This window comes from Nicrophorus vespilloides, unplaced genomic scaffold (assembly GCF_001412225.1).
Source record: "Nicrophorus vespilloides isolate i.1.1-1 unplaced genomic scaffold, Nicve_v1.0, whole genome shotgun sequence".
NCBI lineage: Eukaryota > Metazoa > Arthropoda > Insecta > Coleoptera > Silphidae > Nicrophorus > Nicrophorus vespilloides.
Genome location: NW_017099987.1, coordinates 73,373 through 86,513, shown reverse-complemented (window position 1 = coordinate 86,513; position 13,141 = coordinate 73,373). Strand labels below are relative to the sequence as shown.

The window sequence follows — 13,141 nt, the reverse complement described above, 5'->3', positions numbered from 1 at the left end:
ATCGACAGGACCGCAACCATCTGCAAGCTATAATTCTAACCTTATTTGTTGCAGGAATCTCCACTGTCCAGTCCGAAGATACCGAAGAAATAGGAAGATCGATTTCACCATGAACAAACAAAAATCCCTCCTCCCACTCCAACTTGCATCATCACATACGTTTGCGTACTGCTTCGAAAGCACAAAAAGAATCTCACAACCCTAATTTTATACTTCATCAATTATTATACGTTCGTTTTTAATTTCTTAACGGAGAAGGACAACAACAACAAAATAAAAACTAAATGATAATCGCGCAAAAGCTTTTGAAAACCTAGTTATGGGTTTTTAGTGAAGTGAGTTTGGAAAAGATTATGTTTAGGGAATAGTTTTTAGACCCGACCAACAGAGTATAAATAACGTTATAGAAAGGGAATTACAGAAGATATGAAATATAAATTTTTACATTACATTAAGGAACGTGGAAAACGAAAAGTGATTGCTTCATAGACTGTTCGTTGATAATTATAGTCGTTTTTTGGGCAGAAATAAAAATTCCAAAAAGAAAAAAGGATGACACTAATAAATAACTAGCGAGCTAAATTTATTAAATTAAATCACAATTATTTTCTTTTCTCTATCACTCTTTTTCATGTTTATAATTTTTTTTGATGTGCGACAATTGATCGTGATATTAAACATATCTTGGATTGAATTAGGTTATGTTCAGGTTTGATACGATTACAATTTAATTGGACCAATTAGCTTCGATCCGTAACTCCTCCCACAAACATAGCCAACTTGTTTTTTTTGTTAATTTCTCCTTATTTCGCTTAAAACATCTATCGTATATAAAAAATAATACAATATAAACGAAGTGTCTTATTGTAAGGGAAGTTATTTATTAGTGTTAAATGAGAGAATTAATAAAAATGGTCGCAGCTTTTATTGGGCAAGCGGGAATTTAAAAAAAAAGAAGAAGAAGGAAATACAGTTTTTGGTATTCGGTAAAATAATTTATATACCCAGAAGATATAAGGAGTAAAAAGAAAATAATGAAATATATATACACACAAAAAATCCGTCTTTAAATTATAAAACTATCGTTAAACAATGCAATTGGAAAAGAAAAAAATAACATAGATCGAGTGTAATTCGAAACCCGAAAGAAGATAATTACATGAAGAAGAAATCTTTTCCAATTCATCAAAAAAAAATGAATGAGCAAATTAAAAATAAAAAAAAGAGTGATTTTTGTTTGATATTTGTGAGACATACAGAAGATATGAAATTACTAATAAGAATAAAATCTCGTTATTTATTGTTCTTCATTATTTTTTCTCATCGTTTCGTTTCCAATTTTAAATTATCGGTCGCGTTCTGCACGTGCCCCTTTTTACCCTGATAATATTTATGAACAAAAGTTGAAGAATACAACAACAAATATATATATGAATTGATTGAATACATTTGTAAGCTTGTTTATCGCGTCATTACAGCTTAAGATATCAACATTTTGTAAGCACAAAATAAAATATGTTTATACACGTTTTACCATATTTTTAATAAGATGTAAACAAAGAAAACAATAAAATATTAAAGAAGAAAAAAAAACAAAAGAAAGAAAAATATCCAATCAATACATTTATTTTTCTTCTCGTCCATGCTCTCATCTAAAACTTGTTTCGATGTTATTTATAATATGATTATTATGTAAACACAGTTGCCTACAAAAAAAAACTAAAACCTAAGAGCTTGTAAGTAGATATACTCAATGATTTCGAATGTTGCTTTCTTCGCAAATTTCTTTTTTAAACAGCTCTTTATACGACTATATGTGAATTATAATAATAAAGCAAATTAATTTCAGTGTTTGTATAATTGGTTGCTTGCATTACTGGCGTTAGTTGTCAGAAATCAACATAACCTCTACCCGAAAATCCTAACCTCTCAATAATTTCAATTTATTTACATTTGGCTGAAAGAAAATGTTTAGGAATCTATTGAAGTCGCAAACAATACAATTATTAGTAAAACGAAACGCCGGACATTCGAAATGGGCGAACATCAAACATACGAAAGGTCTGAAGGATGCTCAACGGGGAAGTCTCTTCACAAAACTCAGCAGGCAAATAAAAATAGCTATTACAGGTAATTGAAAGCATCCAATGGATCTGAATGTAATTCTCATTATTTGCAGAGGGTGGTTCCATTGATCCGAAACTGAATTTGAAGCTCGAGCAGGTTTTGGAGCAAGCCAGAAGAGCCAATATGCCAATGTCGACTGTGCAAAATGTTATCAAGAGTTCTCAGGTCGATAAAAAGCAATGCAAGAGTCATATGTTCGAAATTAAGTAATGTTAAATAACTGTATGCAATAATTCCTATAACTCAATTATTTAAGGGGTCCAGGTGGTTGCATAATCCTGTGCGAAATTTTCTCCGATCACATTCACATGTCCAAGCAGCAGATTGCTACAATCGTGAAGAAATATTCGTAAGAACGGAAAATTCGGAGACTTCGGAAAATTCTTAATTTGTAACATCGTTTTCAGTTGCAAATTTTCTGATGGCGGAGGAAGGCATCTGTTCGAAGAGAAAGGCATAATCGAAGCGGAGATACCGGAAGGCAGTGGAGAGATTTTGGAATTGGCAACGGATCATGCAATCGAATGCGGCGCAGAGGATGTCAAAGTTGGAGAGGATACTTTGGAGTTCATCTGCGGATCAACAAATCTGAAGAAAGTAGCGGATGCTTTGGAAAACGCCAAATACAATATCCTGAGCGCATCCGTCGAGTACATCCCGATGCGACATCAAACTTTAAGCGATACTGAACTGCAAACGTGCAGCGCACTATTTGAAAAATTGGAGAATTTACCCGAAGTTGTTAAACTGCACGACAATATAGCGTAGTCTATAGATTTATTTATTTTTTTAATATAATAAATTGTTTTCAATAGTTTTGAATTTACCGCCTTCTCACTGACAGCTCCGCTCGATAATTGAGCAAAGCTGTCATCTGTCAATTCGAGTTTTGTAGGAAGGTGTCAGATTCAGTCAGCTTAATCAAAACAAATAACATAAATGTGTACTAGATTCTAGTTATCAAAAATCAGATTTAAGCAAATATGTTTATGAAAATCATCTACTTACTGCTGTTAATGAGAATTCACTTTGTAAGTAACCGAATTTCATTGAATTTATCAACATATTGTACATTTATAACAATATTTCCATTGTTTTGAAGGTGTTCAGTCATTACTGTGAATTTGCTTGGTGCAATGACGAGACGCAAGACTGCTGTGGCGACAATAAATGCTGTGACAAATCTTTGGATCTGACCTTTGTTTGGTAAAAATCTAATCTAAATGTAAGTTAAACTTTAAACTGATTGTACGTTTTCAGGGTGGGATTTCTAATTGCATTCCTCATCATAACAATAATCTTCATATGGCACAAATGGAAAAACAACCAGAGCAAAACTGATTATAAATATCACACTTTACAAACAGAGCCACCACAAACCATTTAAATGTCATTTCTTTTATTTATTATTGTTACTGTGATCAGTAGTTGGTAGAATGTACTTAATTATGAAATGGAAAAAAAAGTATTATAATCTGTATATTAATTAATTGTGATATAATTTAGGGCGAAATGATGTAATTTAATTTTTCTTGGATTTAGTTAATCTAGTCAAAAAAAAATAAATGTATCTATTATTTTAAATTATAATGCAATCACATAATAGTTTTATTTGACTATAAATTGAGGAAGTTTATTAATAACAGGTTAACTAACTATTCTATCCAATTCATCTCTTGGTGTCTTCTACCAAAGGAGGCTGAAACAAAATGTTGTTGGGTGATGTTCTTGTTTGTTTATTATTTTGCTTGTTACCTGGAGAGTGTGATCTCGGGCATTCCTGGATCGGCGCCTTTTTTGAATCCTGAACATATAGACAAACGTGAGATTATGCTCGGTAACCTCGAAATTGGTGTTTAACTCACCTAAGTAAAGAACTGTTGGGATGAAACCGTAGTGGAAGACGGTTTTTGTCAAGTTGATGACGATGTTCAATCGCTCCTTAGTACCTTCGGATAGGAATGCCATTTCTTTATTTTTTGTTTGTTTTTTGATAAGAGAGGAAATGCACTTGCAAATTTTGGGGATGCTCCGAAAGTTATTGATTTCTATTTGTAGGTTAGCGTCAAGATGAGTTTGACATTCCACTAAATGGATGCAGAGTGCAGTTGCTAGATGTCGCTTCGAATCGCTTCCGGTGAGCAATTGGAATTCTCATTGGATTCGTTTGATCAGATGAATCAGTTGAATCGATTTTGAACCATTTTCGAATGTTAGGGGGTGGCTTCGGTGGTTGAGCTGCTATTTGTGAAATAATTGGTCGTTCAGGGATAAATGACGAACTTTTCCGTAAACAACCGTGTGTGAACGAGTCAGAACGAGCGGCGCAATCGATGAAAGGAGTGTTTCGCATCGGGGTTTTTAACGAGAAGTTTAGTGGAGTTTCCGAATTTCAATATCGGTTCGTGTTTCATTGATTGGGAGCTCTTTCAAATTTGGAATTTGTGAATCGTATAGGACGCCGCGTTTTGGACCGAAAGCGAAAAACTGCGCAACGAAGGATGATAATGGAGGCAAGATATGGACTCGGCTCATTATCAGCTGCCGTGTGACAGGTAGGAGGAAATCCATTGATCTTGGTGGTGTTTTCGCCGAGTGCAATTCGCGGAAAGGAAGGAAAAGAAGAACGGAAAACGACGATAGCAATAACAAACAAACAGACGACCTGAGATAAACGCGAAACACGCACCCCCACACACGGTTGGAAATTTCGGTGAAACACAGTAGTGTTTGTAGAGTTGTGAGTGAGCTGCATTTCTTTGGCAGAACCATGTCACTACCCAACAGTGGCCAGGGCTTGTCCAAGCTCAAGAAGAAGCATTTCAGAGTCAAACACCAGAAGGTGAAGCTCTTCAGGGCCAATGAGCCCTTCCTCTCTGTCCTCATGTGGGGCATCAATCACACAGTAAGTTCCAAATTCATCTAACAAATCGAACCAATATCACTTCTACCTGCTGCTCTTCTAGATCAATGAGCTGATGCATGTCACCATACCAGTCATGCTACTGCCGGACGACTTTAGGGCCTATTCAAAAATCAAAATTGACAACCATTTGTTCAACAAGTGAGTAACAAATTCATTAGCATGGGTGGGGTTCTGACAACCTTTCCATTTCTTATCACGAAACGTAAACAACTATTTCAGGGAGAACATGCCATCACATTTCAAAGTCAAAGAGTACTGCCCAATGGTATTCAGAAACATCCGTGAGAGGTTTGGAATTGATGATTTAGATTACAAAGAATCATTGACCAGGTATATTTCATTATTGATTGCCTTTTACAAAGAATCATTTAATTTCCCATCATTATCACACAGATCTCAACCACTCCCAGACGACTCCTCAGGCAAAAGTGGAGCAAAATTTTATCTGTCCTCAGACAAACTGTTCATCATCAAAACATTAACATCCGAGGAGGTGGAGAGGATGCATTCATTTTTAAAGCAATACCATCCAGTAAGTGAAATTCCCATTGCAATTATTTATTTACGTTTCGCATCTGTATATCATTTATTGTTTTCCTTCTGCGAGGAGAGAGAGAAAAAAAAAGCACGTTTCTCTGCTAGTGGCGCATTTCATATTTATAAATAGCTCTTGGAATTTGCAGCTATGCAGATTAAGAGGCCAATAGCACAGCAGCTAATTAAATGATATGATTGTTTCCTGGAAAATGCAATTAATTACCAGCTTGTGAATGTTTATTGTACTCTTGTAATGGCACCAGATAAAATGGCAAAAACCACTAATGATTATGTTATCAATAAATAAGTGGATATTGCGTTCATTCTAACAAATCAAATTCGATTGCGTGTAAGCAAATATTGGAACTAGATAAATTATCTAATTTTAACTTTAATAATCATATGCTTTGACAGGCAATAAGACGTTGTTGGATTGTTGTTAAACTAAATCATTGCTACTATCTTTCTTTGTGCATAATCCACGCCATAAAATATCTATTTTTATTTTAAACGTTGTTTTATTGCTTCACATTTTATAACAGAGGCTACACTTTTTTCCCCACATGTCCGATAGTATTTTGTGTTCTGAATGCAACGGTATTGATTTGCGGCAAATGCAATGTTAAAAACGTAAATGGAGTTATTGTGTGTTTATGGTTGAAATGTCAATCAATGATATGCATATTCCGAGCCGCATTTCGCATAAATTTCAATTCATATGCATAAATCTTTTAGCGAAAACGGAAATAACGTCGCTTTTCATAACAAATGCCTTTCTCTATATTAAAAAAATAAAATAACGTGAATGTATGACAGGGTATTCGAAGTGAAATGTACGTAAATACAGTTTACGAGTTGCGCGTTTTCAAAAATATCAATAAGGTTCTACTTATAAATTACTTTATCTAGAAAATAATATGATATTGGGAATAACCACATCGTGTGTATTGATTGGCAATCGCGTCAAAAAAAATCCCAAGTGTATTATGATGCAACTATGGGATTTCTTAAATCTTCTGTAGTTTGAAACGATTCCAAAGAAAAAAATCTAGTACGTATTAAAACAAAAATATACGCAAAGAAACAACGCAAATATTCGCTTATTTTAGACATGCACTGTTTACTATCTATTTAGTATATATACTAAAGTTTATTTGCATTAGTTAACAAATAGTAAACAAAAATAAATACGCATTCTTAATTACAATTATCAAAAACCATTGCATATAACAATAGTTTTTTGCACTTTAATACATATATACAGTAGATTCCGCTTAATCGGGACACTGGGACAGCCGCTTATTAATCCTAAAGAACAAATGGAACATCGAATAATTGGGACGTCCCGATGTTTGCTGCAGAAGAGTAAATTTACGTTTCACTTTTAATAATAATAATAATTATTATAACAGTATTTAAGCAAATAACAATTAAAACATGTTCATGTAATCATATTGTTTAACATTTATGTTTTTCAAATCAAAAATACCTGAGATGTGGCTTCAAATATAAAGATATATCATAATTGTGTTGTTTTTTTTTCATATTTATTGTACAGGTTTTTTTTATTATAAATGTACTGAGGTGTTTTTTCTGAAGGTGAATTTAACGAGTTGTTCGAGAATTCGTGTAAACAATAGTCGCCATCATATTAATAACAATATTGCATGTTTTATGTAAACAAGAAAATGCATGACACGGAACGGTATTTTATTTATAAGTAAGGTGCAATTTGTGCAGATGTTGCATGCGTAATTGTTGTTTGTTTGTTCATATTGAATTTTGAAAGGTGCTTAAATGAAATATTAACAATTTTTGAAGCGAAGACGGCGGACTTTGTGGTGTGTAATAATGTATTGTTCTTGATTGTTTGTAGTTTATTGTTGAGAGGCACGGAAAGACTTTGCTGCCCCAATATTTGGGCATGTATCGATTGACCGTGGACAATAACGAGCACTACATTGTCATAATGCGCAACGTATTTTCGAATCACCTGAGCACACACAGAAAATTCGATTTGAAGGGCTCGACGGTCGACAGGGAGGCCTCCGACAAAGAGCTGGAAAAGGACTTACCCACCTTCAAAGACAATGATTTTGTCAAGCAACAAATGAAGGTATATGTCATATTGGTTATAATATAGATAGTAAGTCTGATCTCTACATGATTATTTACGGTTGACAGTATCTGATCGATACTGTTCGAGAGGTCTTTGTAATCTTCAATAGTAAATTGATGTTTTAGGTATATATTGGTGAAGAGGCCAAGCAGAAATTGATGGAGACTTTGACGGCCGACGTGGAATTCCTAACTAAGTTGCATCTGATGGACTACAGTTTACTATTAGGTTCGTAGAGAGTAGTGGTAGTTTCGGATGGGTCAAGTTATGTAATCCATTAGGTATACATGAAACGGAACGCGGAGAGCAGGAGATGCAGCGCGACAGGGAACGCAGGGATGCGGCCGAAGGGCAGGGGCTGGAGTCGGATGAGAGCGAGGCCGGATCGGGATTAGATAATAATCGGCCTTTCGGCATCAATACCCCGCCGGACTCGCCCAATGCTATCGCTCAATTTATCAGAGACTGCAGTTTACAATACGATGGTAAAGGATAAATCTCCTCATTCTTTAAGGCGGTTGCCCTAATAATAGTGTGTTCCTTTGAAGGTGGTATCATACCAGAATTGGACATATATGCAATACCGAGTTGCGAAACGGCTCCGGTGGCTGAGATCTATTTCGTTGCCATAATCGACGTTCTGACTCATTACGGCGTCAAAAAGCAAGCTGCCAAAGCAGCGAAGACCGTCAAATATGGGAGCAACGTCGATGGCATCAGCACCTGTGATCCAGAGCAGTACGCGAAGCGTTTCATCGATTTCATCTCAAAAGCGATCGAATAAAAATCGCCAAACAACAACAAAATGTATGCATGCATGCGTCCTCGTGCGTATGCAGAACACAACTAAGTAATCTAAAAAAGAAAGGGTATATAGAAGAGGTTAACAGAAAAAAGAATGGTACTAACTAAAAACATGTTTTATTATATTTTTTTTCCTTTTTGTTACTATATATATATTTTTTTGATACTTTTTTTTTGATTATTTTTAATTATTCTTTATATATAATATTGTGATTTTTAAGTGTATATATTATTATTACTATTATAAATATATGTATATTATTAGGAAGAATGAACGAGAGAGGCAAAAAGCAAGTTATAAACAACGGGGATGCAGGAAGAAGAAAGAAAAGCGTAATTTTTATATATGTTCATGTTTCAATTACATTTATAATTTGTTTGCGTTTGCTGACAAGTGGCGTACGGAGCGTCACGAAGAACATGTACTTTTTTTTGGTTTGAAAGAAGAAAAAACCGATGCGAATGCGCGCACGTATTTCAAATTGAAGTGTAGAAACGAATGCAGGAAATAAACAATAACTAGCTTTTCTAAAAGATGACAATTCAATTTCAATCAAGAGAACCATAAATAAATCTATTTAACGAGGAAGAATAAAATTATGATGAAGAGAAGAAGTCGATAAAAAACGAGCAGCGTTTGCAATAATGAAAATGAAGAATTTATTGTGCATTTAATTTGTTTGTATGTTTTGTTTAGAAAGGAAAGCAATTTTCTCGATTTTTTTAATAAGCCAAAGTGTATTTAAAAAATAATAATATTTGAAAGACAAAAAAAAACCTATTTATATTCAATTCGTATTATAACTATATATTATATTATAAATATATATTAAAAAAAATCTTTCATAACTTTACTACTACAATTTTCACAAAACTCTTAAAATATATATATATATACAAAAACAAAAAAAGCAGAGAAAAATATCCTTATATATGTTTATATAAATATATAAGATTTTCCTAATACTTGTCAATATAATTGTGCAAACCGATACTTGGATCCTTTTTACTATGAACTTTGTTAACAATGGACACCTCACAATTTAGGTTGATATGATGCAAGATTGTTTCTGTTATTTTGCAAAACATTACATGAAAGTTTACTTATTTGAAATGCGAACAAACAAAAAATATATGTATGTAATGATTTCCATTTGGACTAGAAATAAATCAAACCGATACTGTTCACTTATTCTTGTCCCAAATTAAAGTTTGAATTTTTTTATCGTCGGTTGCATACCCCATCCAAATCTAAAATTTAATTATAATACTTTCAAACTAACGAATATAAAATAAACTAGTAAGTAAATTGTACCTATTCCTAATATAAATATTTTAAACAAGATGTAAATACGAAAATAATAGAATAATTCACGATAATTAAATAATAATTTAAGTAAGTAAAAAATAAGTAGTCAATTCAGCGCCATCTTTTAATGTGAAATTAAGCTGATAAGTGGTAAATGTATGTACAATAGTATAACTTTGACGTAAATCATTTATTTGTTGTGATTGTTCGAATTTTCGAAGTTACTTAACGTTATGATTGAGATAGAAGAAACGACTAAAAGATTCAGTCGCGTCTATAGTTGCCCAGATGAAATTCGCAACTTTCAAATCAGGTACGTGCATAGGCAAATTTCCATTCGATTTAAAATTGTGTAATTATTAGTAAAATACAAGCAATATTTTTATAGGATTCGATTAGAAGATGGTGAAAATGAAGAAGTCAAGGTGCTCAGGTGGCAGGAAAAGAAGTTCAGCAAATTCGAACGCGAATTGTACAATGACTCGAAAAAATGTTTATCGGATTTGGAAAAGAGTTATCACGAGCAGGTGAAGAACACAATGGACAGCAACGATGTTGTCTTTACGTACACTGGAGATGATGAGTACGAGAGCGAAGATAATTTGTTGTTTGAAGTTGGGGATGCTGCGAAATTTGGTGAAGGATACGATTTCGAGATGTCGTTGATGTCGTCCATGGCAACGCCACATCTTGAGCGAGACATTGAACACATGCAGATTATGGCGGACTTTGGGTAATCATTTAAATTAAAACTATCAGGAAGTTTACCTTCAGGATCTAAATATATATATATATCAATGTATCTAATTAAATATAGGCGTTATTTAAATGGAAATATTAAAAAAAAGCAACAAAAGTTAAGCAATCAGCGAAATATCATTAAATTTATCACATAGATGAATAATGGATGAGTGTGTTGTAATTACAAGATCATATGATTTTTTCCTTATATTTATGTTAATATCTCTGTTTTTTTTTTAATTAATTGTAGTGAATATTTTGAGGAGACTTGGTTGAAACGGGAGTACTTGCTGTGTCGACTCTGTTACAGCAAGAATACTAAAAGCTTAACAGTTTTCCCTGACTTTACGAAAACCAATCCATACGTGCTATCGGTGAATGCAGACAGTAGCAGGAAAATTAAATATTGGTTGGAGAATTCCTCTGAGACTTCAAAGGCGGACGCCGAGATTATAAGCGCGGTAATTTATCGCATTGTGCTTTATTCTTCTTCTATTTATATAATTCTGACTCATGCAGGTGGTTCTACACGAAGCGAAAGTCAGACGGGACATTTTGGCGGGAAAGCTATCATCGTTCAAGTGCATCGTCGAGGAGGGCAAATTGCAAGCTCATGTGTTCCTCGAGATACTCAGGGGCAAGGATTTCGAGGGCAGCGACGTCTACGTGCGCTTCTTCGTGGAATTGCCGGAAGGTTGGACAAGCGACGATCAACTGGACGGAGTGACTCAGGCTTCCGCGAACCGCAACGACGTTAGCCATTTCGGATTCCCGTTTGAGTTCACATTAGATCATCACCGCATCTCAGAAGGCGGCGATGGTAGATGCATAGAGCAAATAAAAAAAAGAATGCGGCGACAATGTCTGATTTTTGTTGATTCCCGCAGGTTTCGCGTCGCCAAAGATTTATTTCGAGGTGATGTCGAAGAGCAGCTGGAGTCGATTCGGATCGGAAGGTTTTGCGTACAGTGCGATTCCGATTTGGAGTCCTGGTCAGCACGAATTCCGCTTAGCCTGTATTCGTGTGGGTCCGAATTCGACGAGGAGCAACCTGAGGCGGTTCTTCGTAGGTGACGGTTTTACCTGCAAGGATCCTACCTGGGTCGGTGTACCCAGCGATCACCAGGTGCGTGGAGTTTTGGGTTACGGATGTTGTGGTGGGAAAATTGGGTCAAAGCGCGTGATCGAATGTTGCAGGGAAAAGTGATGAACAAGTTCGGCACGGATTCGGTGTGCGGAGGCGGCGAACTCGAAGTGAGGATGAGCATCATGATGCAGCGGAACGCGCGAGAAGTAGGCGGCGTCAGGGGCATGGACGAGACAGGAACGTCCCGTCTGCGCTTCCTAGTGGACCGTCTGGACTCGCCAGGTTTGGTCGAAAGCGTTGAGAAGGTCGTCCGGGCCTTTCAGAACGCCCGTAAAAACATGCTCAAAGCGCGCACGAAAATTTAGGAAATTAAAACGACGAGTAAAAAAAAGTAGCTTATTATTACATCAAGGGGGGCGGCGGAAGAGCTTTCACAGAGAGGGTGGGGGTTGTTGCATCGAAAGAGAAGTAGAAAGGAAGACAACAATGGAGTAAAAGAGAAAGAGAGTGGCGAGAGCAGGGAAAAAAATGAAGCGGAAAATTGTTGGGAATTTTATTAAATTTATGAATAACTTTTAGCTGGCAACGTCGCAACACGTTGCAGTCGGATCGATAGCGGTGTTGCCTCGGCACGAAAGTAAACCACATCGGAGAGCCTCGTTCGTTCCCGAGACTTGGAACTTGAAAATACCCGACAGAACTTCGTTCTTTTCAATAGCACCAATATTTTCAATACAACGAGAATGTCACGAGCGTTGCCTCTCGTTAACCCCGCACAAAAATCATTCGAAAATTAAGAAATATTCTAATTTGTTTTATAGTAACTTGGCTTCGTCCCTTAACCGATTCAAGTTTCTATTATGCATTAAGACATATGTCCAAGAAGCGGACTGAATAAGTCATACATGCAATACTTTGAACATACACATAAGTATAAGTTAATAATATAAGTTCTCAGTAAAGTTTCTTAATAAAAGGAATCTAATGATGATAGCATGTACTATTTTTGATATTTTATTAATCTAATTAATAACACCAAATTGTACTTTTCTAATTAAATAAATTAGTTACCAAAAGAAAGACTTCTTTCTTTCTTCTGATCATTTTTTTGTCTCTTAAAATAATTTAATTAAATTGGATTAGAAATGGATCGGTTCAGCGCATTTAAAAAGAAATATTCGAATTTTCTTCAAAATTAGCAAAGATTTCTACAGTGTATTTTCTTTCCACTTGGAACGTGATATTTCCAAATTAATTATATTTTGGTTATTAAATCTCACTGTTATGTATAATTATTTCAAGGTAAAGTTCGTTTACTGTTATTATTCCCATTGATTGTCGTCATTTTTCACAACAGAATATATACACACTAGCACACGCTGCTTGAAAAAATGCAGATAATTTACGTAATCTTGGGCGGATTTTGGGTTACGATCTTCGCATGGCCTTTGCCAATTGTCCCATGGTTTGCGACGTTGCCGTCCTCTTGCG

The 13,141-nt window shown here is 35.1% G+C and overlaps 6 protein-coding genes across 14 annotated transcripts in view; 5 read left to right on the top strand and 1 right to left on the bottom strand.

Moving 5' to 3' along the window:
- The window catches only part of LOC108566546 (potassium voltage-gated channel subfamily H member 6-like), a 124,254-nt gene extending 123,248 nt beyond the window's left edge, over positions 1–1,006 (top strand). For all 9 annotated transcript variants that reach the window (XM_017926481.1, XM_017926477.1, XM_017926479.1 and 6 more), the window contains one exon: positions 55–1,006. In XM_017926481.1, coding sequence (XP_017781970.1) covers positions 55–93 — 39 coding nt within the window. In that variant the 3' untranslated portion in view covers positions 94–1,006. The remainder of the gene's footprint in view (positions 1–54) is intronic.
- Positions 1,007–1,871: 865 nt separating this feature from the next.
- On the top strand, positions 1,872–2,919 carry LOC108566543 (probable transcriptional regulatory protein Pmob_0807). The gene is made up of 4 exons (XM_017926474.1): positions 1,872–2,130; positions 2,180–2,333; positions 2,384–2,476; positions 2,535–2,919. The coding sequence occupies exons 1-4, from the start codon at positions 1,968–1,970 to the stop codon at positions 2,893–2,895; spliced, it is 771 nt and encodes a 256-aa protein (XP_017781963.1). The 5' UTR covers positions 1,872–1,967; the 3' UTR covers positions 2,896–2,919.
- Positions 2,920–2,986: 67 nt separating this feature from the next.
- LOC108566545 lies at positions 2,987–3,635 on the top strand. Its single transcript, XM_017926475.1, has 3 exons — positions 2,987–3,158; positions 3,230–3,333; positions 3,388–3,635. The coding sequence occupies exons 1-3, from the start codon at positions 3,111–3,113 to the stop codon at positions 3,512–3,514; spliced, it is 279 nt and encodes a 92-aa protein (XP_017781964.1). The 5' UTR covers positions 2,987–3,110; the 3' UTR covers positions 3,515–3,635.
- A 69-nt stretch (positions 3,636–3,704) lies between these two features.
- LOC108566542 (mitochondrial import receptor subunit TOM7 homolog) lies at positions 3,705–4,197 on the bottom strand. Its single transcript, XM_017926473.1, has 3 exons — positions 3,993–4,197; positions 3,883–3,931; positions 3,705–3,826 (listed from the first exon to the last, which is right to left on the bottom strand). The coding sequence occupies exons 1-3, from the start codon at positions 4,093–4,095 to the stop codon at positions 3,814–3,816; spliced, it is 165 nt and encodes a 54-aa protein (XP_017781962.1). The 5' UTR covers positions 4,096–4,197; the 3' UTR covers positions 3,705–3,813.
- Positions 4,198–4,302: 105 nt separating this feature from the next.
- Positions 4,303–8,645, top strand: LOC108566541 (phosphatidylinositol 5-phosphate 4-kinase type-2 alpha). The gene is made up of 8 exons (XM_017926472.1): positions 4,303–5,032; positions 5,094–5,191; positions 5,273–5,383; positions 5,447–5,585; positions 7,467–7,706; positions 7,835–7,937; positions 7,991–8,194; positions 8,258–8,645. The coding sequence occupies exons 1-8, from the start codon at positions 4,898–4,900 to the stop codon at positions 8,491–8,493; spliced, it is 1,266 nt and encodes a 421-aa protein (XP_017781961.1). The 5' UTR covers positions 4,303–4,897; the 3' UTR covers positions 8,494–8,645.
- Positions 8,646–9,988: 1,343 nt separating this feature from the next.
- On the top strand, positions 9,989–12,678 carry LOC108566540 (Meckel syndrome type 1 protein-like). The gene is made up of 6 exons (XM_017926471.1): positions 9,989–10,135; positions 10,211–10,555; positions 10,814–11,024; positions 11,083–11,383; positions 11,451–11,689; positions 11,761–12,678. The coding sequence occupies exons 1-6, from the start codon at positions 10,056–10,058 to the stop codon at positions 12,013–12,015; spliced, it is 1,431 nt and encodes a 476-aa protein (XP_017781960.1). The 5' UTR covers positions 9,989–10,055; the 3' UTR covers positions 12,016–12,678.
- Positions 12,679–13,141: the final 463 nt, after the last annotated feature.